Below are 26173 nucleotides of genomic sequence, written 5' to 3'. Positions count from 1 at the left end.
AGGGCGATAACTATTTACTTGTTAAGGGTCTTATTGAAAGCAGCTGTAAACAAAGCACGATGATAGGGTTGGAATGTTGTATTTAGGTATAAGATTCCACACCATTCTTACAAGATCTAGCAAACAATAGTAATTAAACACCTAAAGCACATGTTGCAAGAAATATAAAAAAAAATACTTAATTCCAACCAAGAAATCTGGAAAGGTTTTAATGCCCAGGCATAAAAAAACAAAACAAAAAAAAAGCAGATTCTCTTGTTTTGCTATAAATAATCAAACAAGCTTTTAAATTACTATTTTCTGGCTAAAATCTACTTTTGCTATCGTAGCTTTTAGGGTTTAAAATGCACAGATAAGAAAATTTCTGCTTGTAGCAGATCCATTAGTAAAAGACTTTTGTTGAATGTAATTCGATACTAAGGCTCTTTGCCTAGAACAAATTGTGTGTACAGCCGTCCATACCCAGCCAGTTGTATACAGTAAAGTTCTTTTTATTTTTTAGCAGCAGCAGTTGCATCCCGTATGCATTGACAGAATTTGTTAAAGGTTTTGTATAAAAAATTATCAAAATCCAGAAAATCTTAGAAGAAGCTTAGAGGTGGTCATTTGACCGGCATTGACAAACGCATGCTCTGCACCTCATTTATCTAGGGGGTTTATTCACTAAATAAACAGTTAGGTCCAACCTCATTTCTCATTCATGAATGGCCAGTTTGACCATACTTAAAAGTTGAGGGACATCTCAAGAAACCCGGAGCTGGCAACAATCACAGATTTGTCAAAACAAACAAGAGCAACCTGTCCCAGCAAATATCAGCCCGTGTTTACCCATTGTACAGTGCTGTAGAATATGATGGGGCGATATAAATCACTAGATTTAATAATCTAATGGGCATGCTGGGAGTTTTTCATGCTAAATGCCCAAATGGGGAGAACAAGACATGTGACCGAAACTGTCCATGAAGCACAACTCTCGTCGTGTAACATGGTCATGGGTTGAACATTATGTGATACCATCATGCTGCCCATATGTAGTGGATAGAGTCAGTACATTTCAGTACATATGGAAACTCACTGGTTTTAGCTCGGCATAATATAAAGTTATGTCGGTTTAACCCCTTAAGGACAATGGGCGGTCCCTAAACCCATTGAAAACAATGCATTTTGAGCCTGTACATGTACAGGCTTTGTCATTAAGGGGTTTCATGTTGTCTAATCAACTGTAGTTAAGTAAATAAACCCCAGTTTTCCACAGAATTCCATAATCCAACTTCTACAGAGGTTAACCACCCTCTAAGCACCCAATAGAGAACATACAGATTGATCACACATCGGTCACTTAAAGAGTTAAAAGGCTGAACGTATACATGTAATGCTCTCTTCTCTACTTGAATAAGGCTAAGTGGTATTTTATAGATGCTGCACGCGGATCTTGGAAACACACCAAACGCATTAGTTCAATTAACATATATTTATTTTCTTTTTTTTTTTAGAATTTAGTAGTTTTCCCCAAATCTCAGACTTTTAGAAATAATTTTTTATAGTTTAATTAAAACAGCACACTGTACGAAATCTAAAATAAGCCACACTTTGAAACAGAAGATGTTCATTAAGCAGGGGCCACATTTTCGTCAGGGAGATTGATTGCCCCGTCAATAAACTTACTAATGTATTCTAAGGAAAAAGAGATCTTATTTTGGATTAATTTGCTATGAATTAATGAGTGATTTATTTGACATGGCTCATTTGAAGATGGTACTTTGCAATGCAATTGGACTTAAGAGTTTTCCTTTAGTCTTACAAAATAATCAATATTGCTAAGGAATAGCGTGGGAGTGAGCTGATGCAGTAAAATAGGACATATGTTTTTTGATCAATTTAACTTTTTTTAATGAGTTGTTTTTTTTTTAAGCCGTTCAAACTTAATTTTGTTCTTTGCATGACTTCCCTTTCGTGACTCAAAAAATCTCTGGAAAGAGATATTCATATTAACACAGATTTTTTACTATCTGTTACCCACAGTGTTTACAGATGGCAATGAGTTATCCAAAACTGCTTTTAAAAAGCTACAAAAAAAATAGATTATATTAAACAAAAAAAACCAAAAACATAATTAGAACAGGTAAGTTTTATGTGCATAAGAATGGAGATCAGGGATATAAGAGGTGTCCTTTAATGATAGAATATGATGTTCTACAACATATAATATATATTGAACAGTAACACATCATAGATATATTGTTATATTTTATGGTAGAAACCATTTTTCCTCTCGTTTTTTTTTTTAGAATTAATTATAACCATTCTTTGTCTATGAAATTTAATATTCTCATAGACTTTGTCATGGGCAGAGTGTCAATGACAAGGCGGCCCTGGCACTTTAAGGCCATCGGCCGCCTGATGATGTAAGTGCGTGTGGCTGGGCACAGCAAGCCACTGACCATACGCTCCAGCATCCGATGTGCCCGGTGCTTGGATTCTGTATATACTACCTATGTTTATGTTTGTTTCACACCATTATTCTGGTTCTCATGATCGTCTTTTCAATACAAGGTAAATGTTTTTTAGTAAATGTTATTCACCTCTATTTTTTTATTCCCCATCATAGATAGATGTATGAAATACTGGGCTGAAAGAATACATGACTAGCTATACTAACATATAATATAGATACTCATAAGTGTTCTTCACTTAAGAACAGAGGGTGACGTTCTTAGTGAAAACGTTAAAACCCTTTTACGCGGTAACACCAACCATCACCCTCTTAGACGATTTTCATGGTGAAAGAGGTCTTATTGAAGATGCCTAGAGCTTTTTATTAGAACCTTCATAGCACTAGAAATAAATGACCGTGTTTCACGCATGACAAAATACAGATATGTTTGACTGATTCCAGGACACTCATAATCTCATGGAGAATTGGGCCCTGTGAATAATTTGATACCATTTGCAGAGGTCTATAATTTATCGCTAAAAGCAAATGCTTAGGCCGTCCATTTGGCTCTTAGATAGTTTGCGGGTTTTAACCCTTTATTTTAAAGTCTGCTCTAATATGAGTGTTATTGGATGCATTTTTCTTAGTTTTATTCATGGATCTTGTCTGTTAGATAATTAGATTTTTAGTTTCACTTCCATTTTTATTAATTTTCTTTTGGTTAAGGATTTTTTTTATGATGTCATCGTTTTCTTATGGGAAAGATATAGTTGTGGTTACCATCTATGACACCATTAGATTCCGTAACACCATTACTATAGGCAGTGTAAAAATAATTTCCCTTATTGTTCTTAAAATATGACAATATGAAAATAGTGATGTTGAAACACGTGAAGACATACTTGTTACAGAAGGATCTGCAAACAGATAAGGTGTCTCTGCCTTGTGGACACTATCCGGCGCTATTATTATTTTTTAAATTAATATCAGGGTTTTTTTTCGTTATAGTTATAGTGCGATTATGTCGTTGCTGAATATATGTGAGTGCCGTGATTAAGTTAAGGCAGAACTCTAGAGTATCTGGAAGGCCTTTTGGCTTTAGTTTACCATCCTGAGAAAAACAAAATTTCTGGCATAGTGTTTGTGTCATGGTGATCAGCGTAAAAAATGCATTATCAACCTTCAGACTCTTCTACGATCGCCATTTAAACAGAAAAGAAAATACCGTGAATTAGTAAACTGATCTCAAAACTTTGACATTAGGTAAATGTCAACATCAAAGACAATCTGCATAAAAATTGTGAAATCATATCCTTTTTTCAAAACATTTGTGTGTTGTAACTTTCGGTTTCATATACATAGCAATTTGTATAGTTCCTGTCGGTTTCTGTTCACTTCTTGTAATTAATCTATCCGTCTGATTCCTATTCCTCTCTATCCGTTTTTTTCTCACAGTATTACAAATCTGGAATCTCTTATAATTTAGAATTATGATTCTCATGCATTCACTCTCCTATTCTTTCATTCTTAAAGGAACACTTCAGCTATCATATGCACATTAATGCGTTTGATAGTGTAGGGGCCCCTTTAAATTTTCTTGAAGCAGCCAATCATTGGACTATGGAGGGAGCGTTCTGCTGCAGCTCTGGCGCTGCAGCTTCTCCTTAGGACAAGCCCCCCGTTTCTTTTGGAACAACCTATTAGTGCTTGATGACAATATATCATTCCTTGAATAAATATGAATGAGACAGAATTTTTGCCAGAAACATATCTAGAAACATTTTATGTGCTCAAAATAAAATGCTGTATTTAAGTTGAAAAGTGTTAAATTCAGCTGATTGAGAGAAACAGCACCTTTAAACATTCCCAGCATAGTTACAGCAAGATTATTTTATGCGTTTCATCCTATAGGTCAACTTGAAAAGGCTCATCAGAATTACATTGTTTTTTGTTTTTTTTTCTACTTTTTTTTTTTATAACCTTTAGTTTTCCGCTAGGAGTTCTTAAGCAACAAAATCACTACGGCAGAAAGCTACAGTCAATTCTATTGTGTACATAATGACAAATCGATAAATAACTCTGCCCTTCCTTGGTCTGTGACTGTCCCTTTAATTAGCATTGCCTATAATCCTATAAACGAAAGGGTTGTTTACCTGACGCTGCTTTATTGACATTTAGAGCTATATTTTTCATATTTAACAACAAAAGTGACATTCCCTCTGTTTGATAAATAGGGGTAATTAATTTTGTTAATAACTATGGAAACTTTAGATATTGTCTTGTGAACTTCAGACGCCTCTATGTCCTAGACACAAATGCTAATTTAGTACTAATAATTATTAATAGTGCAGGAAAGGCGACGCGGGAATGAAGCAAGTGCTAGGTAATATTAAAAAATGAGACCTATTTTCACCAAAAAAAATGTTTATTGAAAAAGTTCTTGGCACACAGTGAAAACTTATTATGCAGTCTGTTATTTCTCCTGGAGGTAATGCGTTCTGAGTGGTTATATTCCTTCTTTTTCTATCTAGCTTATGACTTGCTTGTGGATAGTTTCCTCAATTTAAAGCACTGCAAATGCCGCTATATTTACATAATATGTCTCGGTGAAAAATGATTGTGATAATCTTTTCCAGAGAAAAGGGACTTTTTTTTTAAAATGCACTTTTAAACTTTCTATCAGTTTGATAAACTCCACAGGGACAGAAAAAGCAGATGTATTTTTTTTTCACTTATTTGATTTTTTTTTAAGCATATTTTATATTTACATGCCGAGGAGGACGTGTTTATCGCAATAAAACTTTTTTTTTGAAAGGATCCTAAAAGACCAGCGCTTGTAGCTGGTGACTGGATGCGCTTTACCGTGACCCTTAAAAAGTTTGGTAAAGTTTTGCCTGTATGTATTGATCTGATATCGTATAACTAATCTGACCTTGACACAGCTTATTATGTTTAGAGACCTCCTTCAACTGCGATTTTGTGGCGATCTCAAAAAAGCCAAGAATTAGAGAAGAAAGTTGCCTTCCTTTATTATAGGCTATAGTGCAGTTTGTAGGAGGAAGCCTAGGCCAGGGCGAGATACATTGACTAGGACCATCTTAAGTGTTGTAAACGGTCTATTGCTGTGTGTTAGAAAGTGGGTCCTTGGCACTCTCAACTACCAATTTTGCAATCAGAGGCAAACGTTATAGCGAGATAAGACAACATTAGCCTGAGCCCAGTGTCTGACTTGGCTCGTTAGGAGAGAAGGAGTCCCAACCATAATGGTTTAATCAGATCTTCTGTTTTAATGTTTAGCCCTTCAACATGTGCAGATCAGCAAGAGCCTAGGTTCTGGGCTAGCTCTCCAATGGCTGGCTCATCCACCTCTTGCACTTATTACCTTCTCAGTAGACCAGTAGATTATGGGGTAGGGAGTTATTTGTTTCAGATGTGAATAGTACCTGCGATGGCGCTCATAGGTAATTTGTAAATGAATAAATGGACATAAAGATTAACTTCTGCTAGCAAAGGGAAACCTCTTAATATGCACATCCAGAAACATGGCATAGTGAGACTTCATGCAAAAAAGGATAATGCTATTTTATGAAGGCTCGTTACTACCTACTGCAATAACTAAATGCTGTCAATCTTCAGTAGAGCAGTCTGCCGGATAGAGATCTTTTCCCACAGATCTTCTGCTAGAAGATTTTCAGAGGCATTGGTCACGAGTGTTGACCGTTGGGTCCGAAAGACACGGTGGAACTTTTTTTTTGTCATGTGAAGAAGACACACAGTACCTCTTTAATCCAGATTATTTTGCTGGCTTTTCTTTCTCCTGCAAGTTTTAGGTCTAGTAAATAAACCATGTTTATATGCGGAAAGTAGTAGGAATGTAAACCAGTATATATGTAACAGTGCCGAATGGTCAGCCTGCTCCTCTTTTTATCTAGAGGAAGAAATATTGGGAAATAAAGCTAATCTTGTGGCAGATGATTAGAACATTAATGATTACTTCATTTAGATGAAATTATTTCATTTAGATGAAAACATTAAAAAAAAGGTTTTTTTGGGAGTACATATACTATAATCATTTGATTTGATTTACTTGATAGTTCATGTTTCTTTGTTTGCTTAATCTAGATATGGTCCGGAAAAAGAATCCCCCTCTGAGAAACGTTGCGAGTGAAGGCGAGGCACAGATACCGCAGTCTGCTGCACCAGAGAGAGAAGATATTGTCAGAAATAAGGAATTTTCCACTGATCCGATGCAAGAAAATAGCGAACAGATCGATTCCGTAGAACACAACAGTGATGATCATTGTTCCAATGATCAACAAGCGTCCTCCAGCTTTAAAAAGGACTCTGAAAGCTTGGGTTTAAGCGAAAGGGCTGTATTTAATTACAGCCAACTTAAAGGCAGAAATGCTTACGACGAGGTGACAGACAGAAATATGTTGGCTTTGTACTCGGCAGATTCTCGGGTGATTTGTGAACCCTTAAAATCCCCAATAAAACCAGATGCCGATGACACTCAAGAACTGGTCTCTGCTGCATCAGGGGATGCTTTGGAGTCAAGAGATAAAAACGACATGTCACCAAGGGCTACAGACTACACAATGCAAAATGCTAAAGTAGATTCGAGTCCAACTACAATGGCCTCCGAAAACCTACAAGTGCCTTCAGACGGGAGCACAGGGCTGAACAAATCCCAAGCTGTCCTGTTGGTCAACGACAGCTCCGATTCAGCACCTTTATCCCCCGAGCTTCAGGATTTCAAATGCAACATTTGTGGGTATGGTTACTACGGGAATGACCCCACAGACCTGATCAAACACTTCCGAAAATACCATCTAGGCCTCCATAACCGTACCAGGCAAGATGTTGAACTTGATACCAAAATCTTGGCACTTCATAATATGGTACAGTTCAGCCAATCCAAAGATTTCCAGAAGATGAATCGCTCAGTGCTTTCAGGTGTCTTACAGGACATCAATTCTCAGAGGCCAGTTTTACTAAATGGTACATATGACGTGCAGGTGAGTACAGTTGTAAAAATCATTCTAATGCTCCTCATATATTATACTGATTGTAATAATAATAACGATTATACTCAACTGATGTCTTGGCTCAATAGTGAGCACCCGAGGTGGAATAAAATAATGTGATAATACACAACAAGAGTTGTGGGGGACAATTATTCATTTTCATAAGTTTTGTGATATGTAATGTGGCCTATCACTACATACCTGCTGTGGCCAGTAGATTTTCAAACAGGCAAAAATGGCTACCATGCACACGTTGAATTATTAACATCTTCCATTTGTCAATCTAGGCACATGATAACGCATGCATGTGCTTCATCTTAGCAATACCACGCTCATGTGATTGGGAATTAACTATAAAAAGGGATTCTAGTGCAAGGTATGAAAAGTGGTCTTATCACCGTAGCAACCAATGAATTGATCTTACTGACTCAGTCATTCAACTAGTTGCCCTTTGTAGCAGTCAATCACTCTGTGTTCGTGCAATTGTCCAGAGAAGACTTGCCAGATTCGGAACACAAACAATTCTCAGTAATTAAAATAATTAGGCAAGAATATTATTTGCTATATCTGTAAATTTATTTTTATATTTGTGAAAGAGCCTGCATGCTTAGTAAGGCTATGGTAAAGCTTGATCTCCAACAGTTTAAAGGATACTCCTTTGGTCATAATCGTGCTTGGTTACATTACGCCGTATAAAAAAAAGGTGGCTAATTCAGACACGCTGTGCTTTTTTCTAATAAATATCAGATAATTATAGAATGAAATCAGGAAATACTACACATGTTTAAAGCCAATTAACGCTCATTATTTGGGTGTGCTTTTCCCCTGTGAAGCTTCAGTACGGTTGAGTCAAACAGAGATGAAAGGGACTGATCAATTTAGCTGTGTTATAGCAGCTCAACATGTATCATTCTTTTTTTATTTTCTTGTTCCTTTTTTCTTTTTGTCGGCTTCTGACTCTTCAGCTATTATGGAACAGGATTTCGTCTTGTATGAGTAGTAAGTTGGTTGGCTAAATCTTATTAAGAACAATCTAATTGAGAATAAACTATGGAGATCAGTTATAGTCTGAAGGCATCTCCCTCACTGCTACCTAGTCCCTGATCAAAAAGCTATCCACGTAAAAATGGGGTGGGGGGGTTATTAAAGACATCGGCAAGCATTAGGACTTTAATCTTTCTTTTGTTCGCAGTCGGTACAATTACTAGACTTGCAGAACATAATAAAAGTATAACTCAATATGAACGCTCAAGTAAGTTTGAAGATTAAAACCAAGAGGGAAAGAAGAAAAATATATCCAACCAAACTTAATTTTAGCAATCTGATGTGATACAAGGCCCCCCAGTGGGGAAGGCATTTATAAACTAGGGTGATGGGCTTGACTATAGTAGGGCTTTGATGTGGCTGCTTAATTCCCAGTTTGTTGGCTCAACCTAGTTTTGTCGCACAAGTGAGCTTTGCGATTATCGTTGGTTATATTTCCCTTTGGATCACACAGTTTCATTTTGTGCCTTCTAACATTTCAAGGCAGCCAATTGACAGCTTTTTATGAAGCCAATAAGTAGAAGAATAATGTGTTTTGTTGGCACTGTTTCATTTATAAACCAAGGTTTCCATACACTTTGATGTGACTTCTATCGCCGTAGAGCACTGTGATGCACTTATACCCAGCAAATACTTTGAGCTCCTAAAAAAGAGAGGCTTAAGGAAGGAAAGACGGACAGAGGGTTTTGGACCCAAAAGGGACACTTGAGGAATATGCTCTAGTCTAGTTAATCTATATCCACATGGTTTCTAGATTTTAAGGGTTGACATTGTGTATGGAAAGTGTACTTTCCGAAGTCGTGTAACATGTGATCAAATGAAAATAAAAATATGTTCTATCAGAACCCTGCTGTTCTACCAGCTGGTATTTTCTTCAGGCAAAAATACTTGTCTGGTGGACACCAGTTGACCGTCTGAGTCAGCCAATAAAAACCAGTTTGTCACTCTGGGACAACGTATATATGTCAATATAAAATTCAGATGATCGGTTACCTTCTCAGCTTTCTTTTAATAATATGTATTCAATAGGAATTCATTATGCTGGTATAAAATTATTATGTGAGAGGACCGCGCTCGTAAGACTAACAAAAGCAGATCCTTTTGTACGACAAATAAATTATATACATGTTTAGGAATGTAGAGGAAGCGGCAGCATTTGTTTCAATAAAATTTAACTATTCTGTGGCTCATTCAAGAATCATTGCAAGCTATGTTTTAAATATAGTTTTTTTAATATAAACCCTACAGACGTTTTGTTGTAACTCTTACAAATATATATATATATATATATATATATATATATATATATATATATATATATATATATATATATATATATATACATTTTTTATGCTTAAGTTTAAGATTTGTCAGCGCTTTTAGTTTAGCAACTTATGCCATCTGTAACGGTTATATTAATTATGTATTTTATTCATATTATTTATTTAAATTAATATATAGCATATATGTGTTTTTTTACAAAATCATGAAAGATATTGTGGTTTTGAGAAAAATAAAATAAAAACATTTTACATCAATTGATATAAATATAAAGCATGTTTGGTTAAATTTAAAGTACATCTGGGGTGGGTTCAACGCCTAAAGCTATTAAAAGTTATCATCATGCAGACAATGTTTTTATAGTTTTTTATTGTAATATATAATGATAAAATACAAAAGAGCCTACGTAATTCTGCAGGGGTACATGTCAGAATATATATTCTTCCTTAGTGGAGTGGCAGGGGGCTGAGTATGGGTCAAACGTATAGGTTAAATGAAATTATACAGGAAAAAGTGGCTTTGCCGCGTGGACATGCTTTGGATGTCAGCATCTTGCTAATGTCGTAGAATGGTTTTACAAGAACGTAGACGAGCGTTGAAGGTGAACAAAGGGGCGAAAAATTTGTCTACGTCTCCATAATGCCTTCTTAACCCCTTAATGACAAAGCCCGTACATGTATGGACTCAAAATGCATTGTTTTCAATGGGTTTAGGGACCGCCCATTGTCCTTAAGGGGCTAAAACCCAGTAACCACACATAGAATATTCTATGGGCCATTTATTAGGGTGCATATAATATGCAGGTTTTTAAAAATTATCATATGTTTTTCTAATATGTCGAATAACGTGTGATGCTACTATATGCTTAGCTGTAATGTTTATTGTAACACGTTAGGAGTAACGTGAAAGAAATGGGGCATGGGAGGAATACATGAAAGCTTCATTTTCTCAAACGTTCGCTCACAATTCTACTCGCTTTTTAAAGAAAGGATTTTATTTTTTTCTGGGACCTTCAATATTTCTCCACTGCCTGCTCTGCTGTTAATTAAAGGACAGCTGGTAGGCTTAATAAAAATTGCTTCAATATGTTGAATGTTCCGATATTTTTAGGGATACTCAGATATTCTTGTAATGAAGTCTTATTAAAGCAATCAATCAGACGGATTCCCTTTTTTTCTGTTCAGACATATAACATTTCCTGAATTATTATTTGAAATAAGAAAATGGACGTCGTTCGACATGTGATTCCTATTTAATGTTGTAGGAACATTGTGGATATTGATACATTTCAAAGGCTGCTATTAAATTATTGAGATTGAATCGCTGGGAGACGTATATGTCCTTACCGATGTCTGCTTATCGCGAAAAATGTGGGTTAGGGGGGAAAAAAAAAATACTAGTGTTAAAATCTTGTTTTTCTTTTATATATTTTTTATACCTTTATTTTTCTTTAGTTTTCTTTCTGGCTTCATATACTGTATTTGTTAAAGTGACGGTTCGCGTATGTTGACGTCCAGTATTCGCTGCCAACAGAGGTAAAATTTTCCAGATCCCTTTTACCCCGAGGGAAGCTTTTTAAGGAGGGCATGTAATAAAACCACAGCAGTGGGGAAGAGAATAGTAAAAAAAAAACTTGGAATAACATAAAGCAAATTGCATTGTTCTTTTTACATTCAGCTTCCGATTAGTAGGGTACGGGAGCACCAGACCCAGTTTTGTTACTGCCGAAACACAAATGACTAGAAGTTAATAGTCCTGCCGTCCATTCTTCTGGATCCTGAGCCATAGCCTTCAGCATTATGCCTTCTTCAGGATAGTCTTACGTATAGCAATATGATTTTTTTTTTCATTTCCTTAACTGAACGATTACGGCAGGTGTGGATCATTTTTATTATAAAACACTTTAACCGCAAGTCTCTTACCCTCCAGCGTCAAACAAAGCTCTCTTGTTCTTGAGCCACTTACTTCTTTAAGAAATAATTAAATGTAAAGCACATCTGGTTCAGTTTACCATACATTGCTCACTTATATTTTGCCCTCTTTAAGTTGATTTTGAATCACCTGGATTAAAAAATAAGGAAACTACCTTGTAATTTTTCCAGTCTTTATATACATAAAATAGTTCATTTAACCCCTTCCACATAAATCCAATGACACCAATGAAAACTAGAGATATCTTCTTAGTCTGGTCCTGATCCTATGTTCCTCCTTGAGCATAAGATCCAATGTTATATACAGTAATGTAGGTAAGCGTTGAAAAAAGAACACCACACCGAGCTAATTCTTTATGGCTATGCTAATGAAGTCCTTTTTAGACAATGAAATCTTTTCCCACAAAGTTCAGGCTGGGCGATTGAGACCGAGCCATTCTAATGTTTGCCACAAGGCAGTATGATAAAGATTCAGGGTGTTTGTCTAGCAGCTTAGGCTAAGATAACAGAGCTAGAACATATACAATTAATAATAGGCAACTGCCTAAAAACATTATGTTTAAATGTATGTAATAAACATGTTGGGTGAGAGCGCAACTCTGCTAGAAGAAGCCAGCTCGGCCCTAAATATTCAAGAATCCAGTCAGACACAATATCACAAGTACAGAGATTAAAGAGAGTCAGTCGTCTGCATTCATCTTAATCATAATGATGTTTTAAGTAGGCATTTAATCTTGAAAATGTGTGCCACTTATGCTAAATACAAACATTTTAAAATGCTATGTATGCTAAATATGAAAATTTTAGGTTCCCCCTGGTGACGAGTCATGTTCACACTATATTAATGTCTTCGGAATTTAGGTATGACTTTGAGTTGTGTCGGGAATATCGAGAGGTGGAGGCAAAATTAGCAGGAAGAGGTGGTCGCTATTTTGGAGCGAAAATGGGACCATATGTCAAATGGTTCCAGATGAGTAGGCGGTCAGTCAACTTCTGATGTCGCACAATGCTCAGCCGTGTGATGTTCCTAAGGTCCCAATTGTCACCTGCCAACCCAGGGGTGACCAATATTTGCCCTTAAGGGGGTCAGATGCCGCAGAAAGGTCACTCTTCACCCTTTGATAGCTATTTTCACTTGTTCAACATCACTTTCATTCATGACTCCTAGAAGTTGTTTTTAAGGCAAACAAATCAAGATAATTTTCTTTCAATTAAGTCATTAATTAATTTGATTGCTGACATCTATAGTTTTGTGCCCCTCTCTTGAAATAGTTTTAAGATTTTGTGGTTATAGCAGTCATTTAAACATTTTATAGCATAGCTTAAATCACTACCACTGAACCAGTAGGAAAAATCAGAAGATTAACAAAAGAGGGCGATAACCATGCAGATCCGCAGAACAGGAAGTTAAAATGGCTGCTCTCGTGTTATACTCATAAGACGGGTTGGGTCTCGGTTCACAATATGACCACTTTACCTAGATATCTCATTCGGTGGGTTATTTTCTTCAAGCCTGCCCAAGGCCTAACCCAGGGCAGTTCCACCAGCATGCCACCATTCTTGCTACTGGTCCTGATGGGCGTCAAGATGTGACATCATATCCCGACGTGTGGCTTTGGCGGAAAGGACTGTGCTGACTCAGTGCTGCCCTCTATAGTGTTAATAGGCCAGTTGGGGAGTTCAGTCGTCTCCTTTTTAAACAGTGGCATTACACAGAGCCTGATTGTCCAATAGGGGGATTGGGTCTGCTGCCCCCCCCCTTGGACCTGCCACCCTACGTCAGAATACACATTTTCTTGTAGCATTTTTCAGCAATATAACCTAAATAAATTATATATATATATATATATATATATATATATATATATTTAATGTCTCTCTATTTCATTTTTTTCTGTGAGGTGTCGTATTTTCGGGAGGTAACAGAGTAAGAAACAAAGGCTTTAACATCCTAGATATACTGCAACCCTTAACCCTTCGGGCACTGCGTTTAATATTTCGGGGTAGTGGTAGTAAACAAACCAGAGTACTGAAAGCTGATCTACAAAGAGTCATGTTCCAGACATCCTGCTCTTTTTCACAGGGATGGGAGGTGATTTAGAACTTGACCTGTATGTGGGTGGCATTATGTGAGAGAAACAGGGAAAATACCGAGAGTCTACATGACGGCTCACTGATAACAGCCAGATGTAGAGGACACATAAAGGAGCCTTTCAGTGGTGGGATACAAAAAATAAAAGGACTTATTGTAGAAGGCAAACATGCTTCTAACTATACCACGGGCTAGGTAAAGAGTGTGTGGCACTTTCACGGGTCAAGGTTAACCGTGTACATACACGTATGTAAACAGACATCTCGATAGCCCAGTCCCAGGACATTCCTTTAAGCCCTGCATCCAGTCATACTTTTTCAGGCCTTTGTTATTAATAGCAAAAGTTTACGTTTCGATAGAACGGATTGGACACTTATTCCGCCGCAGCTTTTTTTTTCTCCAGAAATAAAACAGATGTGTGCGCTATCTCTGTTTGAATTAATCGAACAAGAAACATAACAGCTGACCCCAGACTACGCTGTCTGCCAGAAAAAGAGAGAAGAAAAAAAAAAAGTATCTACAGAAAGCGAACAGATAGCAAAGACAAAAAAAAAAAAAAAAAAAAGCTCTAAGAGTCGGAACAGCGATTATCTGGTACAGGATCTGCCTCTTCCCAGACTAAGGCCGGTTTGAAAGTTTAAAACTCGCATAATCTCTGCGATCTGCTGTCTGTGGTCTCCTGCAAACTTTTTTTTTGTGAATACAAATATCTAAACAAATTACAAAAAAAATGAACGTACTTTTCTACCAAATGTTACTTTTCTATATATAATATACCCCCACTCTCTTGTAATCCAAAAGGAATTTAACTAGTCCACGTTAATTTTTATAGATAGGCATTTAATTTATGTATTTTAATAATAATAATAATATATAATAAATGTTTAATTTATTATATATATATATATATTTTGTTTTTTTCAATATTCTTGTGTTTTTCTAAATCTTTTTTCTGTTGAATTCCCTGCTGTTTTCTTATTGCTTTGTAGCAAGAGCGCTATATTCTTGGGGGGCTGTGTTTAATTTTTAGGGGTTTAGGTTGGTCGATTATCATGTTACGTGAACATAAAGTCATCAAATATTATATGAACCTGCAGCAACATTTTGGAGTGATGCATAGGAACATAGAATTTGATGTTGGATAAGAACCCATTTTATGTACAGACCTTAATCAGTCAATCTGTCGCTTAATGCCTATCCAATTCAGTCTCTGCAATAGCCTCTACCACTTCCGATGGGAGGCTGTTCCACTTATCTACCACCCTCTCAGGAAAGTAAAACTTCCTTACATTACATCTAAACCAGTGTTAGATGATGGCCTCCTGTTCTAACATTTCTCCTTTGAAATAAACTTCTCTCCCGTAATTTGTTAAATCATTTAATTTCATATTTATTTAAATAAAATAGGAAGAATGTATTTTATTGACAGAATTTATGCACATTTTCTACTGCTTCCATACACGCTATCATAAGTTTTAGGGCTGTAGAATACCGGGATACTCCTATACCCACCAAACATTTTGAAACCATAGAAAAAAAAGGGCATCAGGGGTGGAAAGAGGGACACTTGGGTTGTATGCATTTGGCGATTGGATTCTGGATTCTACATAAACACACGGATAATCATTAAATATTCACAGCTGGGATTTTTGCAGCCGTTTTATGCCTGGTGCCCAGAGGAGGCTGGAAATGATGAGTCTTGTAAATTTTAAGTAGACTCTTAAGAATAATGGATGTATTTAATCATTAGAACCACTTAAGGTTCAGTGATTTTTCTGAAAAAAGGGGAAAAAACGCAAATAAAACAACAAATACCAAGAATCAAATAAATTGTCCATTGAAGTTGTTTTTGTAGAATGTACATAGAGTGATATGTTTGAATATTTCTAATTTTTTTTATTTTGTTGGTTATTTGAGGATGGTGTTTGTGTTACATCGTTATTATAATATTATATGAGTACATTAAGCGCTATGTAATCGTAGAGTATTCTCTTCTGTATGTTTTTAATTTTCCCCTGGTAAAGTCTATTGGCTGGATACTTTAACCCCTTAATGTACGGGCTCACAATGCATTGTTTTTGATGGGTTTAGGGAGAACCCATTGTCCTTAATTAAAACATCTTGTTTTTGTTTAATCATGTGGCTATTATATTGTGTGTAGATACATTTTTGTTAGTAATTTTCCTAAAGAAATAGGGGATCTCGATATAGATGGCTCGTAGGAAAGAAGAGAGACGGGGGATGTGATAGAAACATTTAAATACGAGCTCAGGAGGGAAGCTTATTTCAAAGGAGGAGGAATGTTAGAACAAAAGGGTTGTAATCTGAAACTAGAGTGTCAGAGGTTTAGATGTAATGTAAGGAAGTTTTACTTTACTAAGAGGGTGGTAAATATGTGGAACAGACACCCAGCAAAAGTGGTAGAGGTTAATACAGTGAGTGGATTTAAACATGCATGGCTTCTAAGACGAGCCCAACGACTGATAAAGGTCTCAGTCTTTACATGAATAAAAATGGGCCGAATGGTTCTTATCTGCCATCAAATGCTTTGTTTCTGTGCAATTACATGCGTTATAAATTAATAATTTTATTTAATCCCCCTCGATGAGCATTTTCTCAGGAATTGGCTTTGCCTAACTAGGACAGCTAGACTTCCAGGTCCCTATCATGCATGAAGGCTTTATCTGCTAACTTATAGCAGCAAGAGCTGTCAGAAAAGAAAACTGTATAAAATAACAATGTCATGTCTTTAGATGCAACAAATACAATATACAAACCATACAAATTATTGGCTCTCATAGAAACATAGAATATGACAGCAGATAAGACCCGTTCGGCCCTTCTAGTCTGCCTGTTTCCCTGATCTAAAGACTCAGACCTTAATCAGTCCTTGGTCTCCTCTTAGATTCTCCTGCTGTATTAACCCTTACCAATTCTGCTGGGAGGCTGTTCTTATATACCACTCTATCAGTAAAGCTCTTTATACAACATATGAGTTCACTTATATTTTTCTGAAAGATGTGATTTGTTTCTAATGTTCTTGGTCCCTGAAATGATTTGGGGCTTATTATTAGAGAATTTGTTCTCCTTAAGTTTTCTCATGTTTACCTCCAGGCTTCCAGAATTATGATAAGATTTAGCGCCGGCCCGTCGGCCCCCTCGCCGTCATTGTGTTGGTAGTCGTGTATCTTGTTTTCACGTTGAAACCCACTGAAAACGCAGAGCCGGAGCGCTTTTTGGGGCAGACTGGGAAGGGCGATGTGCTGTGGGTGTGAAGACGTTTCAAAAGCTCCGGGGAGAACCAAGTCAAAGTTTCATATTTCCACACCTCAGAAATTAAGTGTTTTCTGGATCATAAAAGAGCATTTTCTTTGTGACGTGCGCTTCGCGGGCCTCTCGATCTCAGCGTAACATCACTAGACAGGTGTGGCACACTCTTGGGAAGGGCCGCTGCAAAAGCTATGACAACCTTTATTGTAACAACAGTCCTTGGAAAGCCTTTTTTTCCCCCCATTTCTTCCTGTCATTGCAGTCTTAAATCACGAGAATAATTAAACTATTTAACGTCTGACTTTTTTATAGTGGGAATAAAGCGTTGGCGTCTATCGTAACGTCTCACATGGAATTCTATAAATCTTCCCTTTTTTTTCTTTTTTTCCAGGAGTAACGATTGTGAGAATATTATTAATTTTTAATACCCAATATCATTGGGACGTCTTCTGGGATTATTGGGTGCGGCGCGGCGTAAGGGATTTAGCATCTGCTAACTGTCCTGAAGCTTGTAAAAGTGCCTCTGATTTATGCCAGATTAACCATATATTGAAAGATTGGCTAAAATAAACAACCAGCCTTAATACAATGACTACTAAAAATCAATAATATCGTTAACTACTATGCTTATATATGTAATGACACTGGGGACGGTTGCAGAATTTGTTTTAAGTACGACCTAAAGCTAAGTAAGTCGATCATGGTGGAAAATAGCTGAAATCTTGACCGCCGACATGAACGCATACGCAATAATTTTATTTCCTGGCGTGTTTCTGAAACAGAATAAAAAAAATTACCCTTTTTTCCTTAATTACACTTATTTTTACTTTACAAATTAAATTTATTCACACACTTCCAGATTTATCGCAAAGCCTCCTTTTTTTAAGTCTATACATATTTTTAAGAACTGATTTCATAAAATCTTCATAACCTCGTCCTTAATCTCCAAGTCGCTGGTCTGTTTGCCCACACAGTGCCCCGCATTCACAATCTGATTATCTGCAAATCCCACAATACGTGACAAAAATGTAATTCCGTTCCCGTCAGTAAGTGACTTGTAGACTTCCGAAGGTAAATGAGAATATTAGTTCCACCTTCCAAGAATGAAGGGTATTGATACAAAAATTGAAAGCCATACTCTCAAATTAAGACTATAATTTATAACGCATTGAATTATATGAGTTTCTGGCCATTCCTTCGTCTTGTCTTAAATCTATTTTAATTTCATTTTACTAAAGTACTGAAAATTGGGTCTGGTATATACGGACGATTATCTGAACTATTACAGTCAAAGAAAAATGTCTTAAAGTTTAACCAAAATATCGAAAAAACCCGCTATATCCAGCTGCAGGCTTGAATAATTAAAAAAAGTTAACTTAAAGGTGAATTAAAATAGAAATAAAAAAAATCTTTAAAGCAACAGCAGTTAATTATTATACATAATATGGCTGTCCCAAATCCTTATTCTTTATAACAGGTGTTTTCTGTCTTTCTTTTTTTTAACTCATTTCTAATATTTACTTATTTTGTGTGAAATGAATTGAGAATGCAAATATGTTTTATCGTATGTAAATAAAGGCTGGTCACACATGGTTAATAATGAAAACAAAACATTTTAGCAGACATTACGTCATGGAGTCAACAAAAGTGTGATTCCCGCACGGGTCTGAAAAAGAGTGTGCATTAAGTATATATATTTTTTTTAATTTGCAGGTAACATTTGGTGGAACATTCATTGGCATTGGTCGTAAAACTCCAGATTGCCAGGGGAACACAAAGTACTTCCGCTGCAAGTTCTGCAACTTCACGTACATGGGAAACTCATCAACGGAGCTGGAACAACACTTCCTTAAGACACATCCCAACAAAATGAAAGTGCCATCCGATTCTGGTAAACCTTCAGAGAAAAACGCCAATAAATCAAGCCCTATTCCTCGTTCTTGTGAGCCTGGAGATTTGGGAAGGTGGCAAGACAAAATCACTGTTAAAGCAGCAGATGATATGCCAGTTGGATACTCAGTGCCAATTAAACCGGTAGATTCTTCCAGGCAAAATGATACAGATGACACCAACTACTACTGGTGCAAGTTCTGTAGCTTCAGTTACGAAGCGTCCAGCAGTTCCAAACTGTTAGAGCATCACAGCAAACAGCATGAGGGAGGGATGTCAGAAAGCCCCAATTCAGAGCTGAATGACAAGATCTTCAGAGGATCGGTCATTAATCAAAATGAAATTGCCAAAAATGCTGAGGAACAGCTCGCGGGAAACGTAGAGAAAGCAGTGGCTAAAAAGAAAGACATCTCCGATAAACCAACTGAGGATATTATAGTAACAAACTACAATTGTCAGTTTTGTGACTTTAGGTATTCTAAGAGCCACATTCCAGAGGTAATACTGGTTGGGCCTCTTCTCCGCCATTACCAACAGCACCACAATATTCACAAGTGTACTATTAAGCATTGCCTGTTTTGCCCCAGGGGCCTCTGCAGCCCCGAAAAGCACCTTGGAGAAATTACTTATCCTTTTGCTTGCAAAAAAAGTAATTGTTCTCATTGTGCTCTCTTGCTGTTGCACTTGTCTGCTGGGGTGACAGGGAGCACGAGAGTTAAACACCAGTGTGATGAATGCTCCTTCTCCTCTCCTGATGTAGATGCACTCCTGCTTCATTATGAGAATACACACGAAGGCCAGGCCTCTGAAGTCAAACAGGAGCTGAATCACCAGCCAACGTCCGATGGACAGCCGACCATCAACGAAAAAGAAAGCAAAGAACACTCTTGTACTAAATGTGATTTTATTACTCTGGTAGAAGAAGACCTTTCTCGACACTACAGGTAAGGACGATGTCTTTCTTATCTTCGATTGTCTTTTTGCAGGTGGTCATATTATTGTAGGTCTTTATAAGCAATTGACCTCAAACATTGTTTAATGTCAACAGCCTAGTGACGATCAGAGAAGCGTAAGCCTTAGAGGATTATAAGATCGTTGTAAGGACATTAACGTTGCGGTTGTTCTAACATGTTGGACCGTTGAAAAATCGAATTTACCTTAACATTTACCTGCAAGGTCTAAAATCTATCAGTACCCCTTTCATGCCAGAGTTCCAGAAAGACACCCGAAGACTGAACTTCCACAGTAGTGAACGCAACATAACCAGGACACCAGATATGATAGATATGGTCCACAACACGCATTTAGTTGTTTTATCTGAATGCATTTTGTTTGGAAATTTTGATAGGAGAAAAAAATATTTCTAGAAGTTCAAAAAATGTATCAGCTTCATATACATTATGCACATTGTTTAACAGAACCTCATAACATGTATGTAATACACAGTAGACTTGATGATTAGAGAGCTTCATCAGGCTCTGTCCTTGAGTAACTTCTTAGATGGTGAAGCTGCAGCTCCTTAGAGGTCACTTTCATCACCTACGGTTAAATTCTATACTGAAATTATATCTGCAATAGCCTGTTGTGTATTTCTACAGTACAGTTATCTAAGCCTGTGTATTAAGAGACGAAACATTCAAAATACCTAGGCTTCAGATGGACAATAAACAGTTGTGTTACACGTGGCGGAGCTATTTGTTGTTGAACTGCAAGCTGTGATCCACAGCAACTCATTGTCAATTTTGACAGTATTAGCTGGCGAGATAAAAAAAAAAAACCCACATCTGTTATAAGTTAGTTGAAATCCCGGCTACAAGTCTACTTAAAGAGTTACACATTTATTGGCAAATTATATTTTTGGGACAATGCTAGTGCTGGGCTTTCAGGAGTCGATAAGAAGAATTAAAGGGGGCAGAAAGCAACGTCACGGCACATGGAACACTTCCTGAAATGTAACGCAACATTTCCTGTTACCTAAATATTTCCTAATCAATTCGCTTTTAAGAAATTGAATGATTCACTGTATGTGACCATCTGAAATAAAATCAACCTTAAATACTGCTCTATAATAAATAATAATAAAAGTTGATGGGATCCTGATAAACGAGTTCAGATAGTTTGTGCATATATATATATATACAGTGAAGGAAACAATGATTTGATCTCCTGCTGGTTTTGTTCTTTTGCCCACTGACAAACACATGATCAGTCGATAACGTTAATGGTAGGTTTATTTGAACAGTGAGCGAGAGAACAACAACAACAAAAATCCAGAATAATGCATTTCAAATAAGTTATTAATTGATTTGCATTTTACTCAAAAGACATGTGATACAGGAAGAGTTCACCTGGCAAAAACATTGACAACAGTACTTGTTATGTCACTACATCTCTCGCTGTTCAAATAAACCTACCATTAAAATGATAGACTGTATAATATATATATATATATATATATATATATATATATATATATATATATATTGTACACACAGATCCTGCTTAATATTTCCACAGATACAATGCAATCCTCTTGTAATATAAATGCATTCATTGTATATTTATCACTTCTTTGTTTTATTTAAGATATAGTAAAGATGTACTTTTAGGATTAGTAATGACATAACGTGAAGTATAAGAACGTTCCGCATCATTTCCAGTTTACTCACTTGCCTTCGAGTTTGTATAGAATGATAACTCGACAGTCCCACCTCAAACCAACTGTAAGTGTGTACGGTATTGCTTCAGCAAAGTAGGACGGCAGTGACACAAAGAGAACCCACAACTTTCTCACAACGAGAACGCCTGCTTGTGGTTTTTATTATTCGGAAAGATTAAAATAAATATTTGGCAGTTGGATGGAATTGGAAATGATGACCTTAACACCCATCAAATTAAGGTGCCCAGGCCCTTTCCAAAGGGTTTAAAAAAAAAGTGCTAGTTTTATTTCTAAGAACAGGTTAAACGTTTATTCATGATGTAAATACATCTTAGTCATTTGTTTTATATATTAGACGGGTCTGTTATTTCACCCCAATCTACAGGACTAACACCCAGACTCCTTATCATACTGTCTTGTGGTAAACAATGGAATGGCTCTGTGTTAATCATCTAGACACTCAGACTAATGAAAGTATATGGAGGAACAGACTTCATTAGCATTAACATAAAGCATCAGCTTAGTGTGGTGATTGAGCAGGGAAGGTTCCCCAAAATATCACATGACTGATAACAATGGCGGCCTCCAGGCCTGCAGATAAAGGGAGTTTATTAGAACAAAATGAAATAAAAACACAAAACAGAACATTAACCCCCTTCTCTCTCTCACGTGAGGATCCTGAGGCATGTTCTGTCTTGGTTCTTAGCTGGACTTATGTTAGAAATAAAACCTATTTTGCTCAATTAGTTTTTTAAATCAGGTTAACCTAAAAAAACAATAATATGAAATTCTAATCACCAAAGTCACATTTGTAAAAGTGCAGATTTATTAAAAAGTTTTTTTTTTTAAATATATCATTTTTGTAAAAAAAAACCTGAAGCACAAAAGGAAAGATGAATGGAAAATGTCTTCCCTCAGACTATGGGAAAAAGAGAGCATGTATTATAAAATACTCTCAAATTATGGAAACTTTCACAGAAATATGTCTCAGTGTTCCAAACTCTTTAATATAACTTGTCATAAAGCAATATTTTCCAGCAGCGATACCGTAATTTCTAAAAATGAAACATGTTCTTATGCTTTGTATCTACTGTTCCATCCAAACCAATAAACAAACATAGTTCTCTGATACAGAACCAAAGAAATCGAATTCAAATGATCTTCATGCCCCCATGTTTTCCAGCAATTGCCCCCTTGGTTGATCTGATTTAAGGATTATGGGCCACTACCTGAATATTTTGTCTAAGTGCAATTCCAAATATAGCGACCAGGGGTATAGTGTAAAGATTTAAGCAGCAATTACTTCCTGGATGGATCCTTTCCGTGCTCCTTCTGTTTTATTTATTTTCTTTTGGTCATTGTGTTGGGGACAGGGCATGAGAATAATCAAAATTTTTGGCTCCAAAAATACTTTGGGCTGTTTTATTACCGGGGCACTATGCTGAACTGAACCCCCGCTCCCTGGGCTGAATACTGTCTTACATATCAAATAATGATCCATACCCCCCCAACATTTCAGGTGCCCAAATTGTGACACCTGTTTTGTGGGGGCTTGGCTAGAGGCAGGAAGGCCAAGACTATGAGCTGGGAGTGGGTAGGGCTGGAAGCAGGAGTAGATGGGACCAGATGTGCAGCCATCTGCCCACCTTAACCAAAGACTCATCTCACGGTGCAGAGTGTCAAGATTTTACAGCTCCTTGGGATGGTCAGAGGAGATCAGAAGATCTCCCCAACCAGCCCATGACCCTAACTGCATGTAAAAGTGGGACAATGGGTCAGCGTTGCTGGACAACAACACAGGGCCTGAAAACCAGGACTGTCTTGCAAAACTTGTACACTTGGGAAGTATGATAATCTTTGAATTTACTTGAAATATGCACAAATGTAGAAAAAAGCCATCGCACGCCTGACATACAACCACATTTTCATAGTTACTGATTAAAAGGGGGTGCACATCCAAATTGCTAATTGTATTTTATGCCTGCCTCTGACTGTACGGGTTTAAAAACAGTCTACAATATGGTACAAATACCTGGTGTGTGCGTTAGTTACAGATGTCCAATAGACAGGGCTAAAAACATATGACGTACAATTCAATGAATAATTTACAATTTGTACAAGTGCATACACTGCATGAATATACTAGAAAGCAACAAGTTCAAATGAAGCCTCTAACCGTGAAGCAAAACACCAGACGTGTTTCCCCCCATGGGCTCCCTCGAAGGTGATAATGAGAATAAAAAAAGATAGCAACCCTGGAAAGAAAATACCAAGCATTTTATAATACAAAAATACAATTAATAATTTACAACTAAATTTAAGGCAAGGTCTGGCAATTTGACCAACACAATATCTTTTTTTCTTGACAAGTGACATTGTGACATTGAAAATTCTAATTTCAGAACAAATCTCTGCAGTAGGGGTTAGAAAAGATTTACTTGCCTGCTTTTTTGGTGACTCATGACTGCTTGCATATTCAGAGGAAGAACATTTTTGACATAATTTCATGAATGCGTCTTCCTAATACTGTGTGGGAGGGCAAAAGTAATTTTTATATATATATTTTGTTTCTATTTCACATTCAGCATCTTCTATATCTATTATATAAAAGTCAGATATCAGAATCCATATGATGGGGTCTACAGTCACCATGATTTTCCACGTCGTACCACAATCTAGATCTCCGGGAAGTTAATGCAAGGAAGGGGTTAACGGCCATAGCATTCTGTGTAATCTAAGTGACATCAGGCAGTTGACAGAGTTGTCTGCCTGTCAGTTGGTTGTTATATACAAAACAAATAATCTTCACTTCTTATCCAGGACCATTCCGGATTCTTGTAGAATTTAATTAAAATAACACTTAAGGTGATGCTTTGCCTTCTGTTTCAATACCCTTCAATCTTCTAGTAGATCCGGGCCCTCTTCTGTTTCTATACCAGCATGTTTTATGAGTGTCCCTGTATTTGTCAATGTTGATGTTATTGTTAAACGAGTACTCGCCCCTCACTGTCATAGTGCTATGGAATCTGCTGACACTCTATTAAAACAATGTAATAACAACAATAATAATCTTCTCTTCTTAAATGGACGGTCATGTCTCATTTTCCTCCCAGCATCAGAAAGTGTTTACACTTACCGATGCCCTTTTACTTCAAAACACTGCTTGTTTACTTTACTTTTTTCTGTAAAATTTCATCCATACATCATTTTATCCAAAATGTCTAGAAAATACTTTATATTTAAAATCATTTATATTTTTCTTCAGTAGTCAGTGGCCACCATGGTGGCTTGATGAAGGACATCATTTAGATGTAACGTAAGGACGTCTTAGATGTAACGTGAGGATGTTTTACTCTTAACCAAGAGGCTGGTAGATAAGTGGAACAGCTTCCCAAGCGGTAGAGGCTAATACTGTGCCGAAATTTCTTTAAACATCCATGAGAATGTATCTCAGACGAGACCAAGGACTTATTAAGATCTCAGTCTTTACATCAGGAGAAATGAGCAGACTGGATGGGCCAAATGGTTCTTATCTGCCATCAAATACTATGTCTCTATGTATACTTTTAGTAAATATGACCATATGGCCACACTTAGTAGAAGTATAGTGTTGTCACGCACTTAGATGCCAAATACTCCACTTACATCTACAGTGACATCAACACATTTGTTTACGTTTTGTCTAACACGGTTTATCGATGACATTTTACCCCCTTTTTTTCAGTTGCTCTAAGCTCTTTTTGTCTGTGACAAGCACACATTAACCATGATTTGCTTTCTTGGCTTTCAAACCAGATGAGAAAGTGAGAGAATCTATTAAACCAGTAAAATTTGTAGCACCTTGCAGAATCGGTTAACAAACTGCTGAAGGAAATTCCTTATAGAGTGAGACTGACATGTTACTGATTTCTTTTTTTCCCCCTTTTCTTTTACCTTCTCGTTTCTCATTTCAACAATAGAAACCTCTTATCTACTCGACAGGAACATGATTTTTTGCCAGTTGTGTGTAAATGTGTCAACTTGTCTATTAAAGAATTCCTTATGGGTACAAAAGTGCATTATTTTCTCCAGACAGCTAAAAAATTTTTAATATATATATAAAACCTTATAAAATACAAACACGTGAGATTCTGTAACTATGTAACAGTCGTGTGGGTTAATATGGAAAACTGAAAGTAGGTGCCAACCAACATAGTTGCTTTACTAAAGTGTTTAGTGCGAACACTATAATGTGAATTTTTTTATTATTATTATTATCTTTTATTTATATGGCGCCAACAATCTACGCAGCGCTTAATACAATACATATATTCAAGGGGTCTGACAAGACGAGAATTGACAGACTAAGACAAACCGATACATAATCAAAAGTTTTGGTCATTTCTAAAATTTGAGGATTTTCACAGCACATTTCAGGGCACATTTTACCTTGACCGGGGAGTTTTGTTATAGTTACATTTAGGTGACCGTCCTATCAACAGCATACACTTTAATTGGAGAAAGCTATATATAGGACAAATTAAGTTGTTTATAGATCTAGCTTAT

At 36.6% G+C, this 26173-nt stretch overlaps 1 protein-coding gene across 1 annotated transcript in view; it reads left to right on the top strand.

The window, feature by feature from the left end:
* The first annotated feature begins 4801 nt into the window (after positions 1-4801).
* Positions 4802-26173, top strand: part of LOC149305638 (zinc finger transcription factor Trps1) — a 104099-nt gene continuing 82727 nt past the window's right edge. The window contains exons 1-3 of the mRNA XM_089477475.1: positions 4802-4817; positions 6557-7452; positions 18793-19913. Coding sequence (XP_089333601.1) covers positions 4802-4817; positions 6557-7452; positions 18793-19913 — 2033 coding nt within the window. The remainder of the gene's footprint in view (positions 4818-6556; positions 7453-18792; positions 19914-26173) is intronic.

Source organism: Sceloporus occidentalis, unplaced genomic scaffold (assembly GCF_023333645.1).
Source record: "Sceloporus occidentalis isolate IW3139 unplaced genomic scaffold, rSceOcc1.0.p SCAF_11, whole genome shotgun sequence".
Classification (NCBI taxonomy): Eukaryota; Metazoa; Chordata; class Lepidosauria; order Squamata; family Phrynosomatidae; genus Sceloporus; species Sceloporus occidentalis.
The sequence above is the reverse complement of the archived record's forward strand: the minus strand, read 5'-3'. Positions and strand labels throughout refer to the sequence as shown.